The sequence below is a fragment of the Bos javanicus genome, chromosome 9, assembly GCF_032452875.1.
Source record: "Bos javanicus breed banteng chromosome 9, ARS-OSU_banteng_1.0, whole genome shotgun sequence".
NCBI classification, from domain to species: domain Eukaryota; kingdom Metazoa; phylum Chordata; class Mammalia; order Artiodactyla; family Bovidae; genus Bos; species Bos javanicus.
The window spans coordinates 14,983,465-15,010,067 of NC_083876.1; the positions used below are offsets into that span (position 1 = coordinate 14,983,465).

Consider the following 26,603-nt stretch of genomic DNA (forward strand, 5'->3'; position numbering starts at 1 on the left):
CTGCTGAGCAATCTACCTTTAGACAGACAGTGGAAAGCAGTGGGAAGTATCTGAATGTTGATCGACAAAGCATTTGGGGGAGACTAATGGATAAGGGAAACCCTGTAACCAGTTCCATCTCTTGGTGTCTTGTAGGGACTCAAACCATGATGTAACACAGAGAAAAAGCCTCTCTCATTTTGGGAGATCTGCTATTTGACTTATGTTTATTCACACTGAAACACACCATATTTTAAAGAAAATACGAAATGCAGAGGGGAAATCTATTTTAAAGCAAATAATTTTAAGTAAAAAGAAGGTCAAATATTCATTTTAAATTATTTTAATTTGATAACTATTATGTTCCAATTCAAAAAAGAATATTGCACAAATGCTTTTGTATCACAATCGTTATTTTTTCTCACCCTGGTGAGATTTTGACAAACATAGTTGGCTTTGGGAAATAACATAGAGAATGTCTTAATTGGTTTAGTAATTTCAATAGCCTGTGAAAAAAATGAAAGTAGGATATTACATTCATAGAAAAGACAAGTATATATCCACAAATTCACCTGGCTGTAGTGAAAAATAATAAGCTTTTCGTGGATTTAATAAAACTTAAAGAAGACAAAATTGAGAATGCTGTGAAAATAGAATGCAGCTCACAAACTTTTCAATGCAATCCTTTGCTTTCGAAAATCCATTAGACCTGCAAGACTTCTAAGAATATTTGATCACATTATAAATCTCTCATATTGGAAAAGTTAACATCTGATATTTTTAAAGCAAAAATCTAAATAAATACAGACCTGAATTGTTCAAATAACAAAATCTGTGAATGGTGAGGTAAAATTACCAAAATAACATGAACAAACAAAAAGAAAACAACACCAGAAAAAAAAATGAATCTTGTTACGGCACCGATAAACATTTCTGTCTAAATTTATGGATATATGACATTTTCTCTAGGTAACAAATACAGTTTTCATCAGTTATGTAGTAAATGCTGAAAATTTAAGAAAATAAAAATTTTAGTGGTCAGCAAGCAAAAATAATTCCACGAAACTCTCCCCATTTTTATGAATTCATTACAGCAATTTTTATTGTTCTTCTTTTTTGCCTTCTAATTAATATTTTTAGCAGAGGCATAGCACTGGAGTCCAGAGGCACATATATGCCTCAGGTGCCAGATGTTTTTTTAAAAAACTTCCATCTTGCATTTTTGGTGTTTTTAGAATTGTTGCTCATCACATTCATGAACACACCCTACTCTAGCTATACTTTTAATTTATTTCCAGGGAAATTCAACCACAGTATATAGAAAAAAGGCACAACCATATTAATTACATTGTTTAACACACCATTTTATACTTCCTTTGTCACTGGTTTTTAGAAGCTGTGAGTTACTTCAATAGCGTTGGTGTTTCTGTTAATGTTTAAGCTATATATTCCACATCATGATTTTTTTTCAAATGGTCGTCCTAAGATACAATTAATTCTTCACATTTTGTGACCATTCCAGGCACCTGATATCTGGAATATTGACAACTAACTTCATCAAACCTTAATGTTTTATGAAATACTTGTAAAAAAATCTTTGTAATCAATACTGTCAGAACACATTCTCCTATCAAAAAGAAAAGGGCAACATAATGAATTAGTTCAACTATGCACCTTAATCTGGAAACACTGATTATGACTCTGCTTCAGAAAACATAATTATTCCATTCAAAATGGATTGTCATTCATACTGATGATTGGAGATTTACTTAAAATAAAACATATAGAAATTATGTGAGCCTGGGATGGTGCCAGGATTGAACACGGGGGCTTTTTCAGTTGGATATTGATAAGGGAATGGCAACCCACGCCAGTGTTCTTGCCTGGAGAACCCCATGGACATGGCAGCCAGGTGGGCTCCAGCCCATGGGGTCACAAAGGGTCAGACTCGACTGAGCAAGTAACATTTTCACACTTTCGTTGGAGTATGACTATTTATGATCTTGTTTGTTTATTCACTAGATAAAGACTTCTGTGTTTATTTTCTATTCATTTTTTAATACTTTATTATTTTTGTCAAGACAATTTTTTATTAATTTAGATTAATTTTACTCATCTGTCACTCACATTCCATTAGAGTTTAAAGAAAGGACTTAATCATAGCAGGGGCAGAAAAGAGCAACCATCTGAGTTGCCCTGATCACACCATCATCCTCTACAAATTTCATTATAAATGCAGGAGAAACAAAATCTTTAGACCCAAATATACATAAGTTACTCGTAATATTTTAAATTAACATCAAGTAATATTTAAAGTTTTATCATCCAGCCTTTTCACTCTTTGTGTAATAAAATTCTCACAAGTTAAGAAAGTTATCTGCTTCAAAATAAATTCTGTGGTATATCAGAATATTTTTGCCATCAGAAGTATAAGCATTGGCAAATAGGGAATTTAACTGTGAGTCGAAAAATATAGCAATACTAAATAAAACCCCCTTCTCACTGAAATGGCCAGTTCAGAAACATTTTCAGAAATCAAAACCCATAACAATTTTTAAAATCTTCACACATACACACTCTAGTTTCATTAATCAGTCATGAAAGCCCTGCATGTCTGTGATTCGTTCGCAATTATTCATGCTAAGACAAACCCACTGTAGCATTTCTCTTACTTACAAAACTCATAACTGATTTTACGTAAAATACAGTTATTTAATTTTTAATACCTACTGAATGTGACTTGCTAATTCCACAAGGTATACCTTAAAACCTAATGTTTCTGTTCCATAGATTCAGTGTGTATTCCCCTCATGGCCTCAGGAACCTGGGTAATGTGGACCAGAGAAATGGGCCAATAGTATTGCCTGTGTGCTTTCTAGTTATCCTTGTGATGCTAACAAGCATTCTTTCTTTAATCTCGATAAAGTGACATGATACATGATTTATGCTCCTAGAACCTGATGTGTCAACTCCTCATTCGTCTTCAAAATGATCTTTTTAAAGACCTTATTGAAAACATATCCATATTAACAAAATCTTTTCTAAAAAAAGCTACACCATTAGAGTTTCAAGTAGTTTTCTGATGCATATTTTCACATAAACCTAAATTCAACAGCAGGTCTGACACTGAGATTTGATTAATGCATATTGTGCTTTGAATCTTTAAAGAATATATTATCTAACCTATAGGGGATTATGAAAACATGTCCAAATGCTAGCTATCAAGAAAAAAGTTTATGTATCTTGGGATTTCTTTTACCACTTTAAAAAAAATGCTGATAGTATCTAGGTCAGTTTTTATTTTCACGTTTTCCTTTGGATAGATTGTGAGGAATAATCTAATATCACAGTCTTTATTATACATCCTGTACATGTAAGTACATAATGCAAACAGACATACAATAGAACTGTCAGCAAAAGCTGTTCCTTTAAGGCTTACTGGTAAAACTCACACAGCTCCTTCTATTAATTTGTTCCATATGAAAACAAATTCATCCAGGGTTTTGGGCACAGAACACCAGAAAGAGCAACTTTAAAAAAAACTGGCTTAAGTATTTAAAATTGAACTCTTAAATCACAGTTGTTTGTTAGTGGTGAACCATGATCAGAACCAGAGAATTGTACAACAATAATAACAGATCTTCCAGGACCTCCTGCTTTGGTTTTACCTCTTGAATTTACCCTATAGAATGTTGTACTTTATTTTTCTTTTTTTTTTCAGGAATAGCAACTTGATAGAAGAAAATAAGCAGAGCTTACGATTTTGAATGCACCAATACCAATACTTTGGTGAACTGACAGTGTAGTCTACAAATACATGTGCCATAGACTATGAAGAAGGAAACACTTTAGGAAAAAATAATCACATTACAAAGTGTATTATAAAAATAAATTACACAGCATGTGCCCGTGGACCTGAAAGCTTTGCCAAAGGAAGAGAAATTTGACACAAAGATTGAATTGCTCTTGCTACCTATTTTTATATTATCAGCAAAACCATTTTCAGCTTTTATGTTTATATCCTCAAAAAAAAAAATTTCACTGGAAGAAGGAAATTATTTCCAGTAGTGATCAGTAGCATGGAGGACCTTAGTGATGGTGGAGGGCTGGAGATATACTATCCATTCAACAGGGATTCAGAGGAAATACGCACACCCAGTATGTGCTTGGTTTACCATTTCATCTTGAGTTCATACGCAACTGGTGGATGATGATGCTTTCTATAAAGAGAAGAAAGATACAGCATTTTCAATTAGACTGAAACTCACATCAGTAGTTTACATGAGGGTCAACACCATACCATTTCATTGACAGACCATAGGCATTAAACAACAAAACAAAAACAGGTGCATGCACCCAGTAGCTTCTCTGGAAGTTCTGTCCTATTCTTGGGTAACTTCTTTATATTGACATAGGAGATTTACCTCTAAAATTCTTAAAGCCTTTTAGAAACCATGTCTAATATTCTAACAATATTCGAACAGTTTTACCCAAGGAAAGCCCCGGACACAAAGACAATAATTACTATAGACGAGTCGCATAATGGAAACCAGACTATTTCCTAGAATTTTTGTTCTGAATGATATTCACATACTTTTATTTTTTTTATATCTGTGGTCTTGAATTTTAATAAGGAAATATTTATTTTATTCCCAGGAAGTCACTAGATAATATTTATGTTTATTCTCAGTAATAATAATAATATTTATATTATTATAAATAATATTTATTCCCAAGAAGTCGCTAAATACAGATGACTCATTCTTGTCTCTGCTTCTTTTTGTATAATCCACCTGGGAAGATGCTTTATAATTCTTCATATGTTTTTCAATTGAAATTCATTTTATAAAAGTAAATAAAAATAGATTGAGATAGTAATTAGAACAGAACCAGCAAAAACAAGTAATATTTATATTTATTTGATTTATTTCCCTTTTATCTTAACCTTTATGCCTTTATGAACATGTATCTTTTTTTTTTTTCTTTTCATTGTGTCATTGAGGTACTATATGCCCATCACTGCTGGGCATGGGTTTCCCAGGTAGCCCTAGAGGTAAAGAACCTACCTGCCAATGTAGAAGAGCTAAGAAACGCAGTTTGACCACTGGGTGGGGAAGATATCCTGGAGGAAGGCATGGCAACCCACTCCAGTATTCTGGCCTGGAGCAACCCCTGGACAAAGGACCCTGGCAGGCTCCAATCCATAGGATCGCAGAGTTGGACATGACTGAAGCCACTTAGCACTCATGCACTGCTGGGCATGGAACTACATTGGTGAGCAAAATGAAGCATGATCCTGCATTTGCTGCCATTATAAACAGCAGAGGAAATAAATAACTAAGCCTCAAATGGTTTCTCTGCCTGAAAAATGTATTGCCTCCCTGGAAGGCAATGGCACCCCACTCTAGTTCTCTTGCCTGGAAAATCCCATGGATGGCGAAGCCTGGTAGGCTGCAGTCCATGGGGTCGCTAAGAGTCGGACGCGACTGAGAGACTTCACTTTCACTTTTCACTTTCATGCATTGGAGAAGGAAATGGCAACCCACTCCAGTGTTCTTGCCTGGAGAATCCCAGGGACGGGGGAGCCTGGTGGGCTGCCGTTTATGGGGTCGCACAGAGTCGGACACGACTGAAGCGACTTAGCAGCAGCAGCAGCAACTAATGTCGGGCTTCCCAGGTGGCTCAGTGGTAAAGAATCTGCCTGCCAGTGAAGGAGATGCAGGAGACATAGGTTCAATCCCTGGGTTGGGAAGATCCCCTAGAGAAGGAAATGACCCGCTCCAGTATTCTGGCCTGGGAAATCCCATGGACAGAGGAGCCTGGTGGCCTACAGTCCTTGGGGTTGCAAAGAGTCCACACGATTTAGCGACTGAGCATGCGGTATGCTCACAAACATTAATTGAAGCACACTAGTTCACTTTCACTTTTCTGCATTGGAGAAGGAAATGGCAACCCACTCCAGTGTTCTTGCCTGGAGAATCCCAGGGACGTGGGAGGCTGGTGGGCTGCCGTCTAAGGGGTCGCACAGAGTCGGACACGACTGAAGCGACTTAGCAGCAGCAGCAGCAGCATGTTGTAGACCTAGAGGTTTACTTCACACTGACCACTAGGTGGAGATATTTCCACTCCGTCTCTTGACCTTTCTGAATTGAATTTGGGATAAACAAATAAGCAAAGTAAGATGAAATACTTAAATGTTTTATATACTTAATAGTAACTAGTTATGAATGTTTTGCAAAACTTTTAAGACATATATGTGATTTTTCACTGTACCAGAAACTCGGAAAAATCATTAGCTCATTTTGTCTTTTGAAAGTTGTTCTAGCCTCAATTTTTTTCAACATTTAAAAATGAATTAAAATCTTCGGGTAAAGACTGAAAACACTAAATAAAATATTATGTAGTTAAAAATCAGATCTCAAAAAAAAAATCAGATCTCTTTTTTAATTTAAAAATTAAAATGCTATTTCCTACTCAACACTGTTGTTGTTTTTTTTTTTTAATTTTTTAGAGTCGTTTTCAAAGAGTAAAAACACATAGGTCTCAGACCTCCCTAACAGAATTCAAGTATCTTCCCCATTTTCCTCCCCTAAAAGACTACAGGAAACATATGTTTAAAAAGTGAAATCTAGAATTGTTCTTATTGCAGATATAATTCAGAATGTGTTTGCCTTGTTTCTTCACTAAATTCTCTCTCAAGTCCCTGGCAGGACTAATATTTTGTTTTACTGTGATACCTTCTTCTCTCCCCTTAAGTGTGCAAACCTCTAAATTCCTAGATTTGTCTTCTCCTAATCCTAGAGTTTTGTAGTCTCAGTAATAATAATAGCTTTTCAAGATACATGCACCCCAGTATTCATTGCAGCACTATTTACAATGGCTGGGACATGGAAGCAACCTAAGTGTTCACTGACAGAGGAGTGGATAAAGAAAAAGTGGTACATATATACAAGGGAATCCTACTCAGCCGTTAAAAGCACAAACTAATGCCATATGCAGCAACATGGATAGACGTAGAGATTGTCATACTGAATGAAGTAAGTCAGACAGAAAGATAAATAACAAATTATATCACTTATATGTGGAATCTTTAAAAAAATGATACAAATGAGCTTGTTTACAAAACAAAAATAGTCACAGATATAGAAAACAATTTTATGGTTACCAATGGGCAAATGGCGAGGGGGGATAAATTGGGAGATTGGGATTAACATATGCCCACTACTATATTTACAATCAATAATAAGGGCCTACTGTATAGCAGAGGGAACTCTACTCAAAACTCTTTAATGGCCTATATGGGAAAAGAATCAAAGAATCTAAAGAAGAGTGGAAACATATCTATATCTATATCTATATATAAAGCAGATTCACTTTGTTGTACACCTGAAACTAACACAACATTTTAAATCAACTGTACTCCAATAAAATAATAATAATAGATTTTCAGATTAGTATTTGGTAAAAATACATATGGCAAAAGAGTCCATATATAGAAACAATATCTTCATTGGACCATTATATTTTATTATTATTTTTAAGGTAACAAACTGGTAATCCATGCATGGTATTATATATTAATGCTATTAATCAGATTGTGTTACTAAAAAAGACTATCTCAAAAATACTTGATAATGCCAAATAAGAGAGCTTATTTTATTTAATTCAACTTAATAATAAAAGATGGTATTTAATATTTATGTACATACAATTTACTTAAAAGAATACAATTAAACCCGTTATTTTATTTTATATAGTGACATATTTTACTTTGCTTCTAAATATAGTGAGACAAGATCTATATGACAGTGACTTTATCATTTGAAACTTATTAAGGATATTTACTAAATCTATGTTTGCTTGTTATCTACATTTTCTCCAAATCTATAAACTGACTCAGATAAGAATCTCCCAGCCAATGCACAAACTTGTAAGAAAATTTTTTAAAAAGTTGTTTTAATGCATTAAATTTTGAGGTGACTCATTACACAGCAAAGCTGTCTGATTCAGAGGGAATCATGGTTGCCAGCAAAAATAATAATAATAATAAAATAAAAGTGCTTTGGAGAAGGAAATGGCACCCCACTCCAGTACTCTTGCCTGGAAAATCCCACGGATGGAGGAGCCTGGTGAGCTGCAGTCAATGGGGTCGCTAGGAGTTGGAAAAGACTGAGTGACTTCACTTTCACTTTTCACTTTCATGCATTGGAGAAGGAAATGGCAACCCACTCCAGTGTTCTTGCCTGGAGAATCCCAGGGACGGGGAGCCTGGTGGGCTGCTGTCTATGGGGTCGCACAGAGTCGGACACGACTGAAGTGACTTAGCAGCAGCAGCAGCAAAAGTGCTTTAGGGATTAGTACCATTATTTGTCTGTTTTTTTAAGGTGGGATTTCCAAGTCCCTTCCTGTTTCTTTATGATTTAGTACGATAAGATAATATTACAAACTTTACTGAAGTTATAAATTATGTCAGCAAATCTTAATTTATCTTCGATTCTGTCCTCAACTCAGAATAAGATCCAAATAGAGGACCAAAGCCTCTATCAGCAAACTCAAAAGAGCAAAGCACTTAAATCTGGGGCCCTCTGATGTGTAGGTATTTAATAACAATTTCTGTTTTTCTAATTGAAAGAAGAACTGCTGCTGCTGCTAAGTCGCTTCAGTCGTGTCTGACTCTGTGCGACCCCACAGACGGCAGTCCACCAGGCTCCCCTGTCCCTGGGATTCTCCAGGCAAGAACACTGGAGTGGGTTTCCATTTCCTTCTCCAATGCATGAAAGCGAAAGTGAAAGTGAAGTCACTCAGTCGTGTCCGACCCTCAGCGACCCCATGGACTGCAGCCCACCAGGCTCCTCTGTCCATGGGATTTTCCAGGCAAGAGTACTGGAGTGGGGTGCCATTGCCTTCTCGGAAAGAAGAACAAGACTTCTAAATCTTAATCAGCATATACATATGGGTTCATTGCATTCTTACATATAATTTTATATTAACAGTTGATCAAAGAACTTACAGACGTTTTCCATTATATATTTCTCTTGTGTTACCTTGAGGTTTTTTTTTCTTAAGAAATTTCAGGTAACACATTAAATACATTGTTTGCTCTCATGATATTATTGTGAAATGATGTGGCTTATGAATTCATTCTTTTATTACACTAGCTGTTAAATGACTTCCATGGAAAGGATGCATTGTTGTCGTTGTTCAGATGCTAAGTTGTGTCCGACTCTTCGGGACCCCATGAACTGCAGCCCGCCAGGCTTCCCTGTCCTTCACCACCTCCCTGAGCTTGCTCAAAGTCATGTCCATGGAGTGAGTGATGCCAGCCCACCATCTCATCCTCTGTTGTCCCCTTCTCCTCCTTCCCTCAATCTTTCCCAGCATCAGGGTCTTTTCCAATGAGTTGGCTCTTTGCATCAGGTGGCCAAAGTATTGCAGCTTCAGCTTCAGCATCAATCCTTCCAATGAATATTCAGGGTTGATTTTCTTTAGGATTGACCAGTTTGATCTTGCAGTCCAAGGGACTCTCAAGAGTCTTCTCCAGCACACAGTTTGAAAGCATCAATTTTTTGGCACTCAGCCTTCTTTATGATCCAACTCTCACATCCATACATGACTACTGGAAAAACCATAGCTTTGACTATGTGGACCTTTGTCAATTCCTAATTACACTTGAGTTCTGTCCTTACAAGCATGACTTATTTATCCTCCATGGGTGGTATCCCCAAAAGTCCTGGCCAGTCAGATATCTTGAGATCCAAAGCCGTATACACAAGACAGGATTGGGGGGAAATTTGGGGGAGAATGTCTCTTGAGTGCTAGCGTGGGGCAACCTGGCAACAAATTAAATTCTAATTCCTCCCAGGAGAGCCCCTTCAGCTAAGGAGTAAGACAGATGTATTCCCTGCAAAGTCAGTGCCTTCCTCCTGACCAATGCCTATGTTCATGCTCTGCCAAACTCAAGAGAACCCTTGAGCTCTAAATTTTAAAAATCGGCTCTAGTAAATGAGACCACATCGCTTAGAAAGCCTCCAAACTCACCCACCAGAGCAAAAGTTTGACTTGTAGCAGGACTTTGCATTAGTAAAGAAGGGCTGCTTCATTCACAGGAAACCACACACTAAGTTACAGGAAACGGTTTCTGCTGGTTTCTGCATCAACTTGGCTGGTGGATGATGGCCTGTTCCCCTGTTCCATGGCCCCTGCTCCCAGGGGATCTGCCTAGAGAGCCAGACACTGGCTTAGGGCTCTACTGTTCTTCCTACTTTCTTCCTTCTTCCTGGAGTTTCCTTCTACCAAACCCCAGCTTTGAACTTGCTGCCTGCCCTCCTGCAAAAATATCCTAGTTCTCTATACCTTTTAGAAGTAGGAGTGCCCAGATATTGTTTACTTTTAAGGTTTGATAAACTGCTTTTGTATTCAGTCTTGTTATTATCACATTCAGACATTAATCAGAGTTCTGATAAAACATCTGTTTTAAATAGGAAGTCCAATAAACTTCCTCTGTTTTCTTGGACTTGTAGTCCTTCTTTTGGATTCAGCTCAACTAATTAAAAACACTTCCGCTAATCAGTTCTGTCGTTTGTTTCAGGAAACTTTTGAAGCAGATGACACAACATCTCTGGAGGTTTCTCAACCACGTAAGAGTTTATTTGTTTCCTTCCAGAACATTTCCCACTCCATCATCAGACCAAGTCCTCGCCTCCCCAATCCCTCCCTGCTCCTAGGTGGCAGGAGTTACTAATCATCACAGTTATGACTGATAGCTTCTTTTTCAGGCAAGCTAGTTGTTCTCTCTCACACAGATTACTGTTCCCCAGATACAAATAAATTGGAACTAGTTATCCCATGAGTGCATGCCTGATAAGTCACTTCAGTCATGACCAACTCTTTACAACCCTATGAACTGTAGCCTGCCAGGCTCCTCTGTCCATGGGATTTCCCAGGCAAGAATACTGGAGGGGTTTGCCATGCCCTCCTCCAGGGGATCTGTCTAATCCAGGGATTGAAACTGCATCTCGTATGACTCCTGCATTGGCAGGTGTGTTCTTTACCACTAGCGCCATCTGGGAAGCCCAGCCACCTGGGAAGCCCTGTTATCTCATAGGCAACATTAATTATAAATAAAAGTAAATGGTTAGAAAATAATTAAGTCCTTGAGCTAAGTGTGCTCAGTTTCTACCTTTTGGACACAGGTGCTAGATGCTGGATGCTGAGATCAACTTAGGTTGACATAAGTCTACAACTGATCACAGGACGGCATGGAATACAACATTACGTATGAAAATTGAGTGGCAGCTGTGATTTTTAGGTAAGGCCAATATTTATCAAAGTGCTGTTCTGAGAACTTTAACACAGAGTTACCATGTGCTATGCTGTGCTACTATGCTAAGTCACTTCAGTTGTGTCTGACTGTGCAACTCCATGGACTGCAGCCCACCAGCCTCCTCTGTCCATGGAATTCGCCAGGCAAGAATACAGGGGTGGGTTGCCATGCACACCTCCAGCGGATCTTCCCAACCCATGAATTGAACCTGCATTTGCTACACTGCAGGCAGGTTCTTTACCTCTAGCGCCACCTGGGAAGTCCCAAGAGTTTCCGTGTAGATAGCTCAATATCTCAAAACCTTTGGCAATATTATTTTGGCCCATTGAGTGGGTATTTTTATCTATAGATAAATATACACTTTGCTCATTTGAAGTAGTTTCATCATATGAAATCATGAATAAGGTACTAGAAGAAACTGAAACCCTGGTTTCATCATTGAGAAGATAGACACTCTAAGCCTTGGGGTTTTTTTGTTTTGATTTTGTTTCCATCTTTAATAATAGGGATAGTTATCTTGTTGACTTCTAAAGTCTGGTTCATTTCTAAACAGTCCTTGACTTTGCAATTCTATCCGTTACACATACATAGTATTAACACAAGTAAAGAGGTCAAAACTATTTTTACTGGGTAAGCAATTAACTATTAGTTTTTAGGAAAAGCATTATGACAGAATCTTTTAAACTGCTTACTGAACAAGAGTGAAGCATATCATATTATCACTATAAGCAGGAATGTCAGAATTATAACAGATAATAGCTAAATGTAGGTCATAAGCCAAGGTGAAGTGGTTTGCCAAAGGTTACACTGCTTTCCTCTGATCTCTGGTCAGTCCTATGTCCGTTCAGCAATCCACCTTCTCTCCCTGTTCACCTTAATAACTATCTGCAATCTAAATCCTGCATATGGTGGTGGTGTTCAGTCCTTTAAAAGGACAGCCTCTGTGATCTCTTTTGGAAGGTCCAGCATGAAACTAAAGAGCATGACGAATGACCTGAAACCTTTTCTTTCCTGAACCCCTCTAGGGGACTCAGAAAGGATGAGCCATTTGTAATTCATTCAAGTATGTTTATAATTCACAAGAAGCTCTCAGGTCCCCTTAGTTCTTCACACACATGATGGCTTCAGAGGTGAGAACTTCCCAATCTGGGACTCCTGTTTGTTTAGAATCCATTATCTGCGATGGTAATGCTGCTTTTGAACAGTGGTGTTGGAGAAGACTCTTGAGAGTCCCTTGGACAGCAAGGAGATCCAACCAGTCCATCCCAAAGGAGACCAGTCTTGAATATTCATCGAAAGGACTAATGCTGAAGCTGAAGCTCCAATACTCTGGCCACCTTATGAAAAAAGCCGACTCTTTGGAAAAGATCCTGATGCTGGGAAAGATTGAAGGCAGGAGGAGAAGGGGACGACAGAGGATGAGACGGTTGGATGGCATCACTGACTCAATAGCCAAGACTTTGAGCAAACTCCCGGAGGTGGTGACAGACAAAGGAGCCTGGTGTGCTGCAGTCCATGGGGTCACAAAGTCAGACACAACTTAACGACTAAACAGCAACCACCTGCCACGGTGCCTTTGAAGGGAAATAGAAGTAACTTACACCACCCAGAATGGCAGCACTTGGATTTTCCCCTAATTCCACCCACTCTTTCCCTTCGTGTTCTCAGGCATGAAGTGTTGGCATCCTCCCCATCACTCTCACAGGTTTGTACTGCAGACCAAAGAGGAAGCAAGGACGCCTCTCTCTTCTCTAACTCCTAGCCATCCTTCAACTGCTGGTTTTCTCCTCTACAGTGAAGTGCCCGGTTTTGTTTTGTTGACAACACTTTCCGTAAAAATGTAAAAAAAAAAAAAAAAATAGGACAGGCTTTAAACCTTGACTTAGATTCTGAAATAATGATCTGTCTGTGACGAGACTCGTGACTAAGCCGCCACCAGCCACCACCGCCACGCCTTCACGGAGGGCGATGCTTTTAAAAGAGACTTTGGAGAGAGAAAGACAGAACCACCCAAAGGAGATGCCAGAGGAAGGGCAGCTTCCACGGAGAGGAAGCAAGTCGAGCAAGTCAAGCGAAGGTGAGCTGGCTGTTCTGCAAGGCATTCTGTGGGCTTGGGGGTGGGAGTTCAGCTGGGGGGCAGGCAGGGCGGGGCGGTCAGGAGCCAGGTCACAGATCCTGGGTGCCATATGGTCTTTTAGCGTTGACTGATACTTTAACTATGCGTACGAATTACTTTAACAGAAATAAGGCTCCATTAAAGAATAAATGGGAAGCGGAGGCAGACAAGCTTGAGCATCCTGTCAATGGCTCCACGGGTCAGGGAAGACAGAGGAGTAACTCGCCAGAGAGGATGACACAACTGAAGGAAGAATTGTGCTGAGATGGAAGGGGCCAGTGCATTGATGTCTTGTGTAGACGTAACAGGTGAAAAAGGGAAGCTGAAAGAGCACAGGGGTGAAGAGATGACCAATCATGAAATCCTGAAGGAGGTGGTAGCAGGGAAATGCCGACCATTGTCTGGGTTGGAAAAGTTTGGGAATGATACACTCCCATGTCCTGGGAATCCTCCCGGGGCTAGTCTTGTTCCCTCTTCTCTCTGCCCTCCTGCCTCCCACATACAAATGCTCTTCTTATCCATGGGATTTTTCCAGTCAGGAAAGCCTCACTCTCTCCTCAGTATTTCCAAATCTATGAAGGAAGGAGAAGTTCAAATCTCTGTGCATCTTACATTCACGGACAGGTTTTTGTTTCCCTTAAATTATACTCTTCCCACACTGCACATCAAAGCTATGTCTTCACTTCTTTCTTAAAGCATTCAAGTAAGAGGTCTGGTGATGCCCTACCCTGGATGAATACACAGAAACCTCCAGACATTCCATCTGCCCCATGTTAACCTGTCCTCACTTAAAATATCATAAAGATGACAGTAGAAACTGAATGCCTCTGTTTAATCAAGTGACCCAGATGGGAAAGTTATTTTCAAGAAACTATCAAGATCCTTTGGGCCATGTCTCATCTTGGAATGTTTCTGGTATATGCGTGCTACATGGCTATGATCATAGTATGCATAATGATCATTTGTGTGTGTCGGCTGTTTCTGCATACTATGATGGTCCATGGTAAAGAACTTGTCTGCTGATGCAAAAGCTGCAGAGATGTAGGTTCGATCCCTGGCTCAGGAAGATCCCCCGGAGGAGGGCTTGGCAACCTACCCCAGTATTCCTGCCTGGGAAATCCCATGGACAGAAGAGCCTAGCGGGCTACAGTCCATGGGGTTGCAAAGAGTCAGACAGGACTTAGGGACTGAAGAAGAACAAGACCAGGGCTGCTGTGTAGCTCTGTGAATGGGGCCCCATGTGTCCCCACATTGTAATCTGTGGCAATGGTACCCCTCTCCCTCCCAGGATGAGATCTGATGGCATCTGTCCACAGTGGCCCTGGTGAGATCCCTGATACACAATACTTTGTTCCAGAACAGAGGGGAAAAAACCTCTCACCTTTTCACCCCATTCACTCTTACAAAAGCACATGCATCTTAAAAAAAAAACAAAACATTAAATTCACACATGGAAGCCAAAGTTGGAGTGCACCGAATCCTCCACCTCCAACCCCCAGTGGATGTCACTTCTAATATGCAGTTTAAAACAAAGCTAGCCCATCAACGTTGAGTTGGAGCTAAAATTACAAAGGAAAACTGCCACAGCGGTTGCTCTTTATCATTTCTGAAAAGCGAATATGTGTGGTGCCACCAAGTTTTCTTAGCGGGCTGTATCCCAAGACCCAGATGTATAAACATCCTGTCCATGCATGGTTAAGCATCTTCTGGGCCCTCCCTATGGATGGGAATGAGCTTCCAGGCAGAACCACCATAAGCGTGATGTGTGCAGGTGAAAAAGCAAAACAGCAGCAGCAACAGTTGATTAGGAGGTCACTGAAGAATGGCAGGTAGAATAAAAAAAAATGCAGCGTTTCATTCTCTGGACTCCTCCGTTTGTTCAAATACATGTTATGGTACAACAACACGACACAGCCTAGATGCCAGGGAGGCATTTGAGTAACAGTGGAGCATCTTTGTTTTTGAAGGGGATGATGTCCACTCTACAAAAGAGGGGCGCTCCCTTTTGAAAGAACACAAGTCGATATTCCAAATGGCAAGATCTCTAGTTTAAACGTGTTCAGAAAGTTCGTGTTTTCTTTTTTTCTCATTCTCCCTCTTCTTCTACCTTGAAATTCCCTTATCAGGGCATGTCGATCGTGGTTGCTTAACATTTTAAAATATGTTTGCTGAGAACTGAGCTGTTGGCCACAGTGATCTAATTAAGTAAGTGTGAATACGGAGACGGGTCTACCTCCTTCATCGACAATTTGAGTCCAGGTTCTACAGGGAACAGGAAGTCCGGTGTGGAAAGAACTCAGAAGACAGTCTCTTTACCCTGAAGCTCAATGATTTCCTAGTGGCTCAGATGGTAAAGAATCTGCCTGCAATGCAGGAGACCCAGGTTCAATTCCAGGGTCAGGAAGATTCCCTAGAGAAGGGAAGGCTAACCATTCCAGAACTCTTGCCTGGACAGAATTCCATGGACAGAGGAGCCTGCCAGGCTATGGGGTCACAAAGAGTCAGACGACTGAGCCACTAACACTTTCACTTTTTTTTTTTTTTTAAGGGCTTCCCTTGTGGCTCAGCTGGGAAAGAATCTGCCCGCAGTGCAGGAGACCTGGGTCTGATCCCTGGGTTGGGAAGATCCCCTGGAGAAGAGAAAGGCTATCCACTCCAGTATTCTGGCCTGGAGAATTCCATGGACTGTATAAACTATGTGGTCACAAAGAGTCGGACATAACTGAGTGACTTTCACTTTTAAACAATGGGCTAAAAACTAATCATATATCTTAAAAAAAAAAAAAAAAAAACTACCTTTACACAAATATCCAGAGCAGGGACTAATCAAATGATTTTGGAACCCTCACAATTTAGAAGTGGAAAATAGCAACCTGTAACTAAGTACTTACTGTGTTGTAAAGTTGACCCAGTGGGCTCAAAGACTTGGAAAGGTACTGCCTACCTGAGACTTCAGATGCTAAGCTGAGGGTTATCAGCCTCATTTATTATCAGCTCACTTGTGGTTACCTGACTATGAAGCACCAATCCACATCAACGCGGTTATGCAGTTAATCTTGTTGACAACAGCATTTTGCTTTCACTCACTCTTCATGCATATTAAAACATGCTTAAAATAAACAGCAATGATACAAACACAAGTAATAATACACTTCACCACACCACACCACACTCACACACACACACACACACACACACTCATGAACTGGTTCTGAACTTGCAAAGTACTTGACTGTGAAAATGTTTAAATTCAATTAAGCTTTGCATGATGTCATTTTATGTCTTGGCAACAAAGTATCAAAATTTACTGACCCCTATTCTCTATGCATTACAACCTCTGTTGAATTATAAAGGGCCACTTGGCAGCATCACTCCACAATTTAAATCGACTGCACACTTGAATAGAGCGTGAGTCTGACATTAATGGTTCTAAAATTCCAAAAGCTTTACAATACACACAGACACACACAAATAAGTAAAACTCTGTTTTTAGAATTCCATATATTATTTCCATTTTATTTCACATTCAAATTGTTCCCTGAAATTGGCTTCAGGGCTTTGTTTTTGCAAACCTTTAGAGGCCCGGGCCCTGTGATAACTAGGAGATGGCTTCTGCTTTTTGTTTGTTTCCTGCACATGAAGCAAATTTGGAGTTCGATAGAAGCAAATGACAATTGGTAAACTATTTCCTATTTCAGAAAAGAGCTTTTGCAAAATAATTACGGTGGAACAAGGCCTACTTAATTTCATTTACAATTAGGAAGTAAGGCAGTGGCTTTGGAGAGGTAGTGATCCAGCCCCTTCTCCCCACCCCCCAACCCCAATCTTACTGGTTCAACTGATGAGTCTACTTTCTCGAAGCAAAAATGGCTCTAGAGGTCAGGCCCTGCCTCAGGCCCAGCATTCTCCACCAGGCGCGTAACATACAGTAGTTTTGCTAGTTTTTCTATGTTCCGGCCTCAAAACAAATCCACAAAATAGGAAAGACACATGGCTATTAGTTGATTATTTTATGAACAAGATATCGAAAACTCCAGTTAGTACACACAGCGAGTGGGCAGGGACAGACAGCAGCAGTAGCATCTGCTCGACCTACCCCCTCCGCCACTGCCCTCAGCCCTTCCCCCCTCCAGGAGAGGTAGCGCTGCTGGCTGCAGATTTCTTCAGCTCTATTTTCATAGACTGAGTCTCAGCTCGAGGCTCGAATTTGGTCAGATTTCCTGCTCCTGGGGCTGCCACTACTGGCTTTCCTGCTTTCATACCTTTTGACATAGGAATGCGGGTGGGTGTAGGCCGCTGGGCTGACCCGTCTTGTCCCGACTGCAAGAGAAGAAAAGACAGAGACACAAGGGCCGCGTTGGTGAGTCTCCCCCTGGAAATGGCATCATCTGAACATAAGCACACCACAGGACCACCCACAGATGAGTCCGCCCCAGAGAAGATTGTTGTTAGAAAGTTGGAGTTGCTTGCGGTCTAGTCCACTTTCCCCTTTTCCCTCTCCCTGAACATCTATGCCCAGTGTCTTTCTGTTCTCAAGCCCCCGACTTTCACTCCTGTTTCACAGAAAAATACAGGCCACCCTGCATACACTCGGGCATTTGTATCCCTCCTGTCCTCAAACCACCTCCACTTCCTTTAGATGAAGCAGCTCTCCTTTCCCCTCCTAATGAGGCTAACTCTTCTCTTTTTTGTCACTGTTGACCACATCCTCCGTTTTGTTTTTTTGGCCTTGTGTCAGGGCATGCTAGATCTAAGTTCCCTGATCATGAATCAGACCCCATGCCCTCTGCAGCAGAACCGTGGAGTCCTAACCACTGGACCGCCAGGGGATTTCCTTACACCCTCCTTCTTGAAACAACACAGTGACCTTGGTTCGTTTCCAAGGCTAACCATTCAACACCATGGTAATCCAAGTCTATGCCTCAACCATTGATGCCAAAGAAGCTGAAGTTAACAGGTTCTGTGAAGACCTACAAGCCTTATAGAACTAACACCAAAAAGAGATGTCCTTTTCATCATAGGAGATTGGAATGCAAAAGTTGAAGTCAAGAGATACCTGGATTAACAGGTAAATTTGGCCTTGGAGTGCAAAATGAAGCAGGGAAAAAGCTAACAGAGTTCTGCCACAAGAACACACAGGTCATAGCAAACACCCTCTTCCAACAACACAGATGATTCCTTCTTGAAGGAGTTCCTAAAACTCTCCTGCTGTGATATCTTACTTGGGTCTCACCCATCGCCCTCTTGTCCCTGACTCCTTTTCATTCTCAAAAATGGCTCCCAGTTCCAGTTTGCCTGCCTTATAAATGTGGGTATCACCATGCTCCATCCTCAGTCCTCTTCTTATTTTCCACACTCACCCCGAAAATTACCTGAGTTGTCACCCACGTGTGTCTGAGACACTGAACCTTGAGCCATCAGTTCAGTTCAGTTCAGTCACTCAGTTGTGTCCAACTCTTTGTGACCCCATGGACTGCAGCACACCAGGCTTCCCTATCCATCACCAACTCCTAAAGCTTGATCAAACTCATGTCCATCCAGTCAGTGATGCCATCCAACCATCTCATCCTCTGTCGTCCCCTTCTCCTCCTGCCTTCAATCTGTCCCAGCATCAGTGTCTTTTCCAATGAATCAGTTCTTCGCATCAGGTGGCCAAAGTATTGGAGCTTCAGCTTCAGCTTCAGCATCAGTCCTTCCAATGAATATTCAGGACTGATTTCTTTTTAGGATTAACTGGTTTGATCTCCTTGCAGTCCAAGGGACTCTCAAGAATCTTCTCCAGCACCACAGTTAAAAGCATCAATTATTTGGTGCTCAGCTTTCTTCATGGTCCAATTCTCACATCACAGGGCTCTCCTTAAATGCAGATCCAGGTTTCTAACCACATTTCCAGGGTACCTGAGGCATCTCAATTATAACATGCCCCAAACGTTATTTATCTTCTTACTCGAACAGCAATCCCCCGGGTTTCTCGTTTTATCTACCCCTACGGCCAAGCCAGAAACCTCCGAGCTGCCCTCTGAACTCAATGTCATGAAATCTTCAATTCTGTCTTCAGTATATCTCTGTGGCAACCCTCTCCAGTATTCTTGCCTGGAAAATCCCATCGACAGAGGAGGCTGGAAGGCTACAGTCCAAAGGGTCGCAAAGAGTCGGACATGACTAAGCATGCACACGTGCACATCCTCATTTTCACTCCCACAGTTCAAGCGCACATCTCCAGCCTAGAGAACTGCAACCATATCTCTTCCCTCAGCCTCTGCTTCCTCCAACTGATCCTTTAAATTGCTTTATAAACATATCTAAAACAGAAATAATGTCATTTAAAAAACTACTACCCTGTTTATGGCTCCCTTTGCCTCCTCTCTGAAATTAAATGTCAATTCCATAATAAGATACATGCATCTTCAGCATCTGATCCCGGTGTGCATCTCCTCTTCTGCTCCTGCAGGGTTCCCAGGTCCGGCTGCTGCAGCCCAAAGGGATGGCTCACTGTCCCCCATGCGACATCTCCCCACACTGCCAACCCTGTGCACATGCTGCCCTCTCTCCTTATCTGTGAACACCTCTGCCCTCGGGGAAGACTTCTCCGCTGGTTCCTTTGTACACCACGCCCTCACAGAACCACTAGGTAGGTTCCAATCCTGCCTCTCCCACTAAGCCAAGAACTTCAAAAGTCCTCTCTACAGTCAGCACCCTACCTGGTGCCTAAAGTGCAGCTAAAATTGCACAAATGATCTAGTCACACTATTCATCCCAAACTTCTTGTTGACCTCGATTCTATGGAAGCTGATCTACCTAAAGTACTTGGGCCAGCATTTAGGCCTTAGAAATCTTAGACAGTTGTTTTAAAGTTCTACTTGCATATGGGCTTTAATCAGTAATCCAAAATGTTATTCCAGAAAGGAGGGCTATCTCGATCTGACCCTTAAAATGGGAATAAGATGTTCTAGCAGAAACTTTGCTCTAAATCACAACAATTACACCTCCGCTAACTTTTATAAAAAAATCCAATCGATGCTGTGTTGTTTTAAAAAAACAGTATTGAACCATTTGAGAAGGGTGAGCAGTTCTGAATGATATTTAGCTCCTGTAGAGCCAATAACAAAAAGCCTGACCGACAAAGCAGTTCGTAAGTACTTCACTCTTTGAAGCCTGTTCTGGTCTATGCTTGTGCACAGAGAATTAAAGTAAATTATAGTGAAGATACAGGCAAATAAGCCAGTTTCTACACTTAAATAAGAAGCTTCTTGTCTTTTTAAGACTCTAATATCTGCTGTAGAACTTGCTCAGAGATTAGGGATCACAATTTCTAGTCTATTAGCTTAAATTAATATCTAAATAATACATCATCTTCTATAATTTCATCTACCAATTGTTCCCAATAAATGAAGAAAATCACTGGAGGTATTTTGAAAAACATAATTTATTTTTAAGTTCTGGCCTTTATACTTTGGACATGCTTTCCTATAATCCATTTAGCCTTCCAGCTGGTTTTAACTAAATATTTATCAAGCACCTGCTCTCTGCACTGTACTATTAATAAAATACAGTGTTTAGACATATAAATTCACTTCTTTTTTAATTTACAAAAATTTTTTGATAGCATAATCTTTTAATCTTACCTTTCAAGGGAAGTATGACTATGACCATACATAAATGAATATCAAATGTCTCAGGTTCTAAAAATATAACCCAGGAATAGCTTTCATTTTTTTGCACATTGGCCAGTTTCTTCCAGCCTCTATTTTAAAAAATACTTTAAACATTAAAAATCAAAATTTCAACCTTATTATTAGCATAAGCTGAGGTGGCAAAAGGCCATCTTTGCAAGAGGGTTTCGGAGTCAACATGATTTAAGTGAAAAAAAGAAATTATCCCTCACAATTAGCTCAAATGAATAAAATAGGAGGTTCCTTTTTATTCTCATTTCTTGATGTAGACAGTCTCTTGGGAAACATCCGGTAGTGGGTTCGGCGGAGGAGAGACATGTGCTTTGGTTGCCTTTGGGACACTGGGTTATTCTGTTTTCACTTCCCTGCCTGACCCCCGCATTGGCCTGAACGAGGAACCCCCCTCTACTCACCACTGACTGGGTTCCTCTGGCTGATGAAGTCGTGACCGGGGTAATGGTGATGGTGCTGGTCACTTTGCTCGCACCAGGGCGGGGTGAGAGGTGGTTCCTGGGCGAGCGAAGGACGGTGCCGGTGGACACCTCCTTCTCAGCCGTCACGTTGACCGGTCGGACAGTGATCACCGGACTCGCCCCTTCAGCCGAAGTCCCCGGGCCTCGCTTAAACTGGGAGCCTAGGTGAATGTGGATTTTGTTGTCTTCCGTGGTTATGATATTGGCATTGGCGTTGTATTTCCGGACTGGGGTTGGTCCAGGCTGCTTCTCTGGGGTGACCTTGAGGACCGTCCTTCCCACGGGCATTTCCTGGGATTCGGGAGGGACATTGATGTCCGTCGGGGCTGCCGATGTGGACACGGTCATGATCTGGATGGGGGACGTGGGCCGGTCGGCAAACGCCCCCCTCCCGCCCTCTGGGGTCTTCTCCCTAGAAAAGGTGGTGATGGTGACTGGGGACATGGCTCTCTCCGGGCCGAGGGTAGCGTCTGCGCCTTTCTGCTTCTGAGACAGGACGTTTGGGGAGGGGATGATGGTGATCCTCGGCTTCTGATTGCCCAGGGTGGGGATGACGGTGGTGCTTGAGAAGAACTCTTCTGCCGTGGGGCTGGTGATCTCCAGAGTGGCGGTGCTGTTCTCGTGGTCCGGGGTCACGCGAATGTGCAGCGGCTGGCCCTGCTTGGGCGAGAGGACCAGCTCTCCCGGGTGCCCTGGGCTGGCACTGGCTCGGGGCCCCTTCTCTGGAGCCACCGGGGGCCCGTTCTCCCTCTTCCTCATCCACGGGATCCAGGACTTCCTCATGGTGAGCTCGTTGGCCGCGGGCGGATACCTGTCTAGAACCGACGAACGTTCCAGAGGCTTCTTCAGTCCTACCTGGCGAAGGTTGCTCATGATGTGGTTTTCTTCCTGAAAGGATTTCCGAATGAACACGGCCGGTGTGTCCTCCTCCGCAGCCTCGCTGCCTAGGGCATCCGTCTGCACGCCCGTGGATGTCACGGGAACGTCCACCATCCTGCGCCCGTTCACGCTGGGTCGCAAGGCGCGACTGTACCGCTTGGACAGCTCCAGCTCTTTGGTCAGATGGAGGACCTCCTGGCCCATGCTTTTGTTCTTATTTTCTTCTTCCATAAACCTCTGTTGAAGGACAGAGTAATCCACCTGGAGCTGAGAAAGCTGATCTTCTTTGTTCATCAGTTCGTGAATCTTCTCTTTAAGAGCTTGGACCTCAGCTTTTAAATCACGACTTTTGGCTTCTTCCAGCCGAAATCTGTGTCTCAGCTCGGCTTCTTGGCTCACGGCCTCGCCTTTCTCTATGGCTTTGTTCTTGGCGATTTGGTGTTTGATCTCCTCCAGTTGCTGAGAGAGGAAATTGGCCTTATCCTGCTCGGTTCTAAATTTCTGCTCCAGCTGGTCATACTCATCCTCCGTCTTCATCAAGTCCCCTTCCACCACCTCCAGTTGTTGGAGACGGTTCTTCAGTCTCTCAATTTCCAGTGTTAGTTCCTTAATTTTGTTATCTTCGGGGCCGGTGAGCTCAGGTCCTTTTCGAGACCTTCCTCTTGTTATTTCTCTCTCCACTTCCTCTATTCCATCAAGTCTCTTCTTTAATAAGTCCACACTGCAGCTTAATTCAGAGGATTTTTCTTCTTCACTTTTCAGTTTGCCTATTAACTCATCTCTCTCTTTCGTTAAATTGTATACCTTTTCCTCCATTTCAGATTTCAGTTTTAAAAGCTTCTTACTTTCTTCGATGAGTTTTTCCGTGACGTCCATAACCTTTCCTTGCTCCACCTTAAAATTTTTGTTGAGTCCATCCACTTTTTTCTCCTCTTGCTTTATTTTTTCCATCATATTTTTCCTTTCATCCACCAGCATCACGGTAAAGGACTTCAACTTTGTAAGATCATCTTTGAGGCTTAATTCAGCCTTTTCCAATCGACTTTCAGAACATTCCAGTTCTTTAACCCGACTCTTGACCACCTCCAATTCGTTGAGCAGGTCCTTGGTTAAGTTCTTTTCTTTCTCCAGATTTAAGTGCAGCTGGGTGCACTCGGATTTACTCTTGCTGAATGCTTCTTCCAATTTCTCCAGTTCCGACATTCTCTTCTGTAACTTCTCAACTTCAAGTTTGAGCTCCCGGCTATGGTGTTCTTCCTCCTGCAGTTTCTTCCTCAGTTCCCGGCACTGGGACTCGGTTTTCGTGATCTCTTCGTCTTTACCCTCCATCTCAAGCACGCGCTTCCGTAGATTTTCCACTTCTGCCATGAGGCTGGAGTTGCCGCATTCCCCTTTGGCGATCTTATCTCTTAGTTCCTGAAGCTCTTCTTCTGCCTTCTGAAGGTTCTTGTTGGTCTCTTCCAACTCTTCGATTCTCTGAGTCAGGCCAACCAGCTTGAGTCTGAGTTGTCTGTTGTGAGACTCCTGACTGGCCAACTTAGCATTCATCTCTTCATGCTCCTGGGAAAACCTTGATGCCTTGTGTTCGAAGTCCACTTCCAACTTGAGCAATTTCTGCCTGTCTTCTTTGGACTTGGCAGTGATGGCTTTGAGCTTTTCTTCCTCTTCCCTCAGTTTCTGAGTCAGGTCCTGTACTTTCTGGCTCTGCAGGCCAAGCTGCTCGATATGCATTTGCCTTTCATCCACCAGCATGAGTGCGAAGGACTTGAGTTTCACAAGCTCATCTCTCAGTTTGTTGAGCCGCTTAGCATTTTCCTTTTCTTTGCGGGCTTGGTAAGCTTTTTCCTGTTCAAGGAGTTTTTTCAACCTAGAAAACAAAATATATTAAAATATCCTATTTTATTACATGATATTTTATTTCTGATATGTTTTTATACATATTAGAAGATTGCGTGCATGCTAAGTCTCTTCAGTCGTGTCCAACTCTTTGTGACCCTATGGACTGTAGCCCACCTGGCTCCTCTGTCCATGGGATTCTCCAGGCAAGAATACTGGAGTGTGTCACCATGCCCTCCTCCAGGGGATCTTCCCAACCCAGGGATCCAACCCATGTCTCTTAGGTCTTCTGCATTGGCAGGCAGGTTCTTTACCACTAGCACCACCTGGGAAGCCCATTAAAAGATTAATCAGCAGTAAGATTGTCTTAGATATGAACCAAAAATAAAATGTTATTATAATAAATCCCCTGTCAATTACTGAAATATGAAGGTTTAACACATAGCCATAAACCAAACCAACCAGAAGTCAGGATGCTGGCTACCCATAGTAAGGGGTAGCAACTAGAAGGGTGCCTGGAGAGGGCTTTTCACTAGTTTCTGTTCCATAATCTGCGTGCCTTTTACACAGAATTATTCAGCTTCTGAAATTTCAGTAAGTTGAACCCTGATGAGTACCTTTCTATATATATGTTATACTTCAATAATATAACGATGGAGTAAAATTTAGGTTTTGCAATAATAATGACTATTTATGTAGAATTTTCTGTATTCTAGGCAGTAGTCTTTACGTATCCTCATGGCAAGCCTCTGAGGCAGCCTCTGCCACGGTCATCCAAAGGAAGAGTCAGAAAGGAATGGGTCTGGGGTCTCATGTGGTACAGCCCAGGATACTTACTCTTCACCTCGCATTGTAAGACTTCAAAAGATAAATTTACTTTAACTGAAAGGGAAGACTCAGAAAAGAAGATGCTTTGGGTTTCCTTGTATTGTATGACAGGAGCAGGGCAAGACAAGCTTTCTGATAGAGAGCCGAGCTACATAACTGACTTTAGTTAACACCAGGGCTGGCACAGCATCTTGTCTCTGTTTTCTGATTTAAACATTTCCTTTTAGATTGAGAGCCAGGTAGGGAGGAAACACAAATTCCTATCAATCCAAAAAGATGTGGCAGTCACAGGAATTACTGTTGTATATGCATGAAATGCATTTTCTCTATGGTGGTGGTGGTGTTTAGTTGCTAAATCATGTCTGACTCTTTGCAACCCCATAGACTACAGTACTGTAACACGCCTGGCTCCTCTGTCCGTTTGATTTCACAGGCAAGAATACTGGAGTGGGTTGCCATTTCCTTCTCCAGGGTTATGGTGTTAATGTATAGATTTTAATGTTAATGTATAGCTTTAAAAAGTAGAAATATAAGTAGACCAAAGTATATTTACAGTACTTATGGCTGTCAGTTAGCTTACACCAATTTTTAACAGTTCTTTTCAATTATCCTTAAAACAAAGTTAATATAATATTTACCATATGTAGTATAAGAATGCATTTAGTAATTTATGCTTATATGAGAAGCAAGTTATAAACAACCACTAATGTATTTGTTGTAATTACATTTTTTTCTTTCAATATATTTTGAACTTTATTTATTATGAAAGATTTATTTCATAATTAGATGAACTTGGATTAGATTAGATTTACTTGGATAACAGCTAATCTGACAGCTGATAACAGCTAACAGAAGTTAATAGTGTCATATTGAACTGTGCAAGAAATGATTGAACATACACAGAGTAACTATAATCAAACCCAGTGTCAGATAGTTACTATAGACATAGCTCAGCTCATGTCATTAAGTTTTTTTCATAGAATTTATTTCTATAAAATATACCGTTGTATCTAAGCATCTATTAACTGAAATGGGTAACTTCCAAACTCATTACGGCTTTATTTATAAAATAAGACAAAAATATTATTTTCAAATCCATGAGTTGAATGAGTAATACTGTAATAGCTTCACTAATTGTGGTTCGTACATGTGTAAAAGGGCATTTTATTGATTATCTGATCTTTTTACTTGGCGTCAAAACAACTGAAATGTTACCTTACTGTAGAATAAGAGACTTCAGGGGATATTTTCAAATTCCTTGACCTCACTAAATTGTTAGAGACAAATTCCTTTAAAATATCACTATTCTCAAGTTTAAGGCTTAAAGTGTTGAAATTTCTAAAGGTAGTTGTTGAAGAATCTTATGCGTCTGTGCTATGAGAGGCAGAGAGCTAGAATGGCTAAAACATAGATTTTGGGGTCAGACACAACTGTATCTGAATCCTGGCTGAACTGAAACACTTGACCCTATGTTTTCTAGGCTGTAAAGGAAGGTG

At 41.1% G+C, this 26,603-nt stretch overlaps 1 protein-coding gene and 1 long non-coding RNA gene across 5 annotated transcripts in view; one reads left to right on the plus strand and one right to left on the minus strand.

The window, feature by feature from the left end:
• Window positions 1-306: 306 nt before the first annotated feature.
• FILIP1 (filamin A interacting protein 1) overlaps window positions 307-26,603 on the minus strand; it is a 221,516-nt gene continuing 195,219 nt past the window's right edge. For 2 of the 4 annotated variants that reach the window (XM_061427229.1, XM_061427231.1), the window contains 2 exons: window positions 21,505-24,310; window positions 17,414-17,738 (listed from right to left, as the gene is read on the minus strand). In XM_061427229.1, coding sequence (XP_061283213.1) covers window positions 17,532-17,738; window positions 21,505-24,310 — 3,013 coding nt within the window. In that variant the 3' untranslated portion in view covers window positions 17,414-17,531. Of the gene's footprint in view, window positions 4,200-17,413; window positions 17,739-21,504; window positions 24,311-26,603 lie in introns of those variants that run through there. The other 2 variants (XM_061427232.1, XM_061427230.1) reach the window with 2 other exon arrangements.
• LOC133253695 (uncharacterized) lies at window positions 4,717-11,400 on the plus strand. Its single transcript, XR_009738380.1, has 3 exons — window positions 4,717-5,253; window positions 10,568-10,616; window positions 11,172-11,400. It is a non-coding gene; the product is annotated as an uncharacterized LOC133253695 (long non-coding RNA).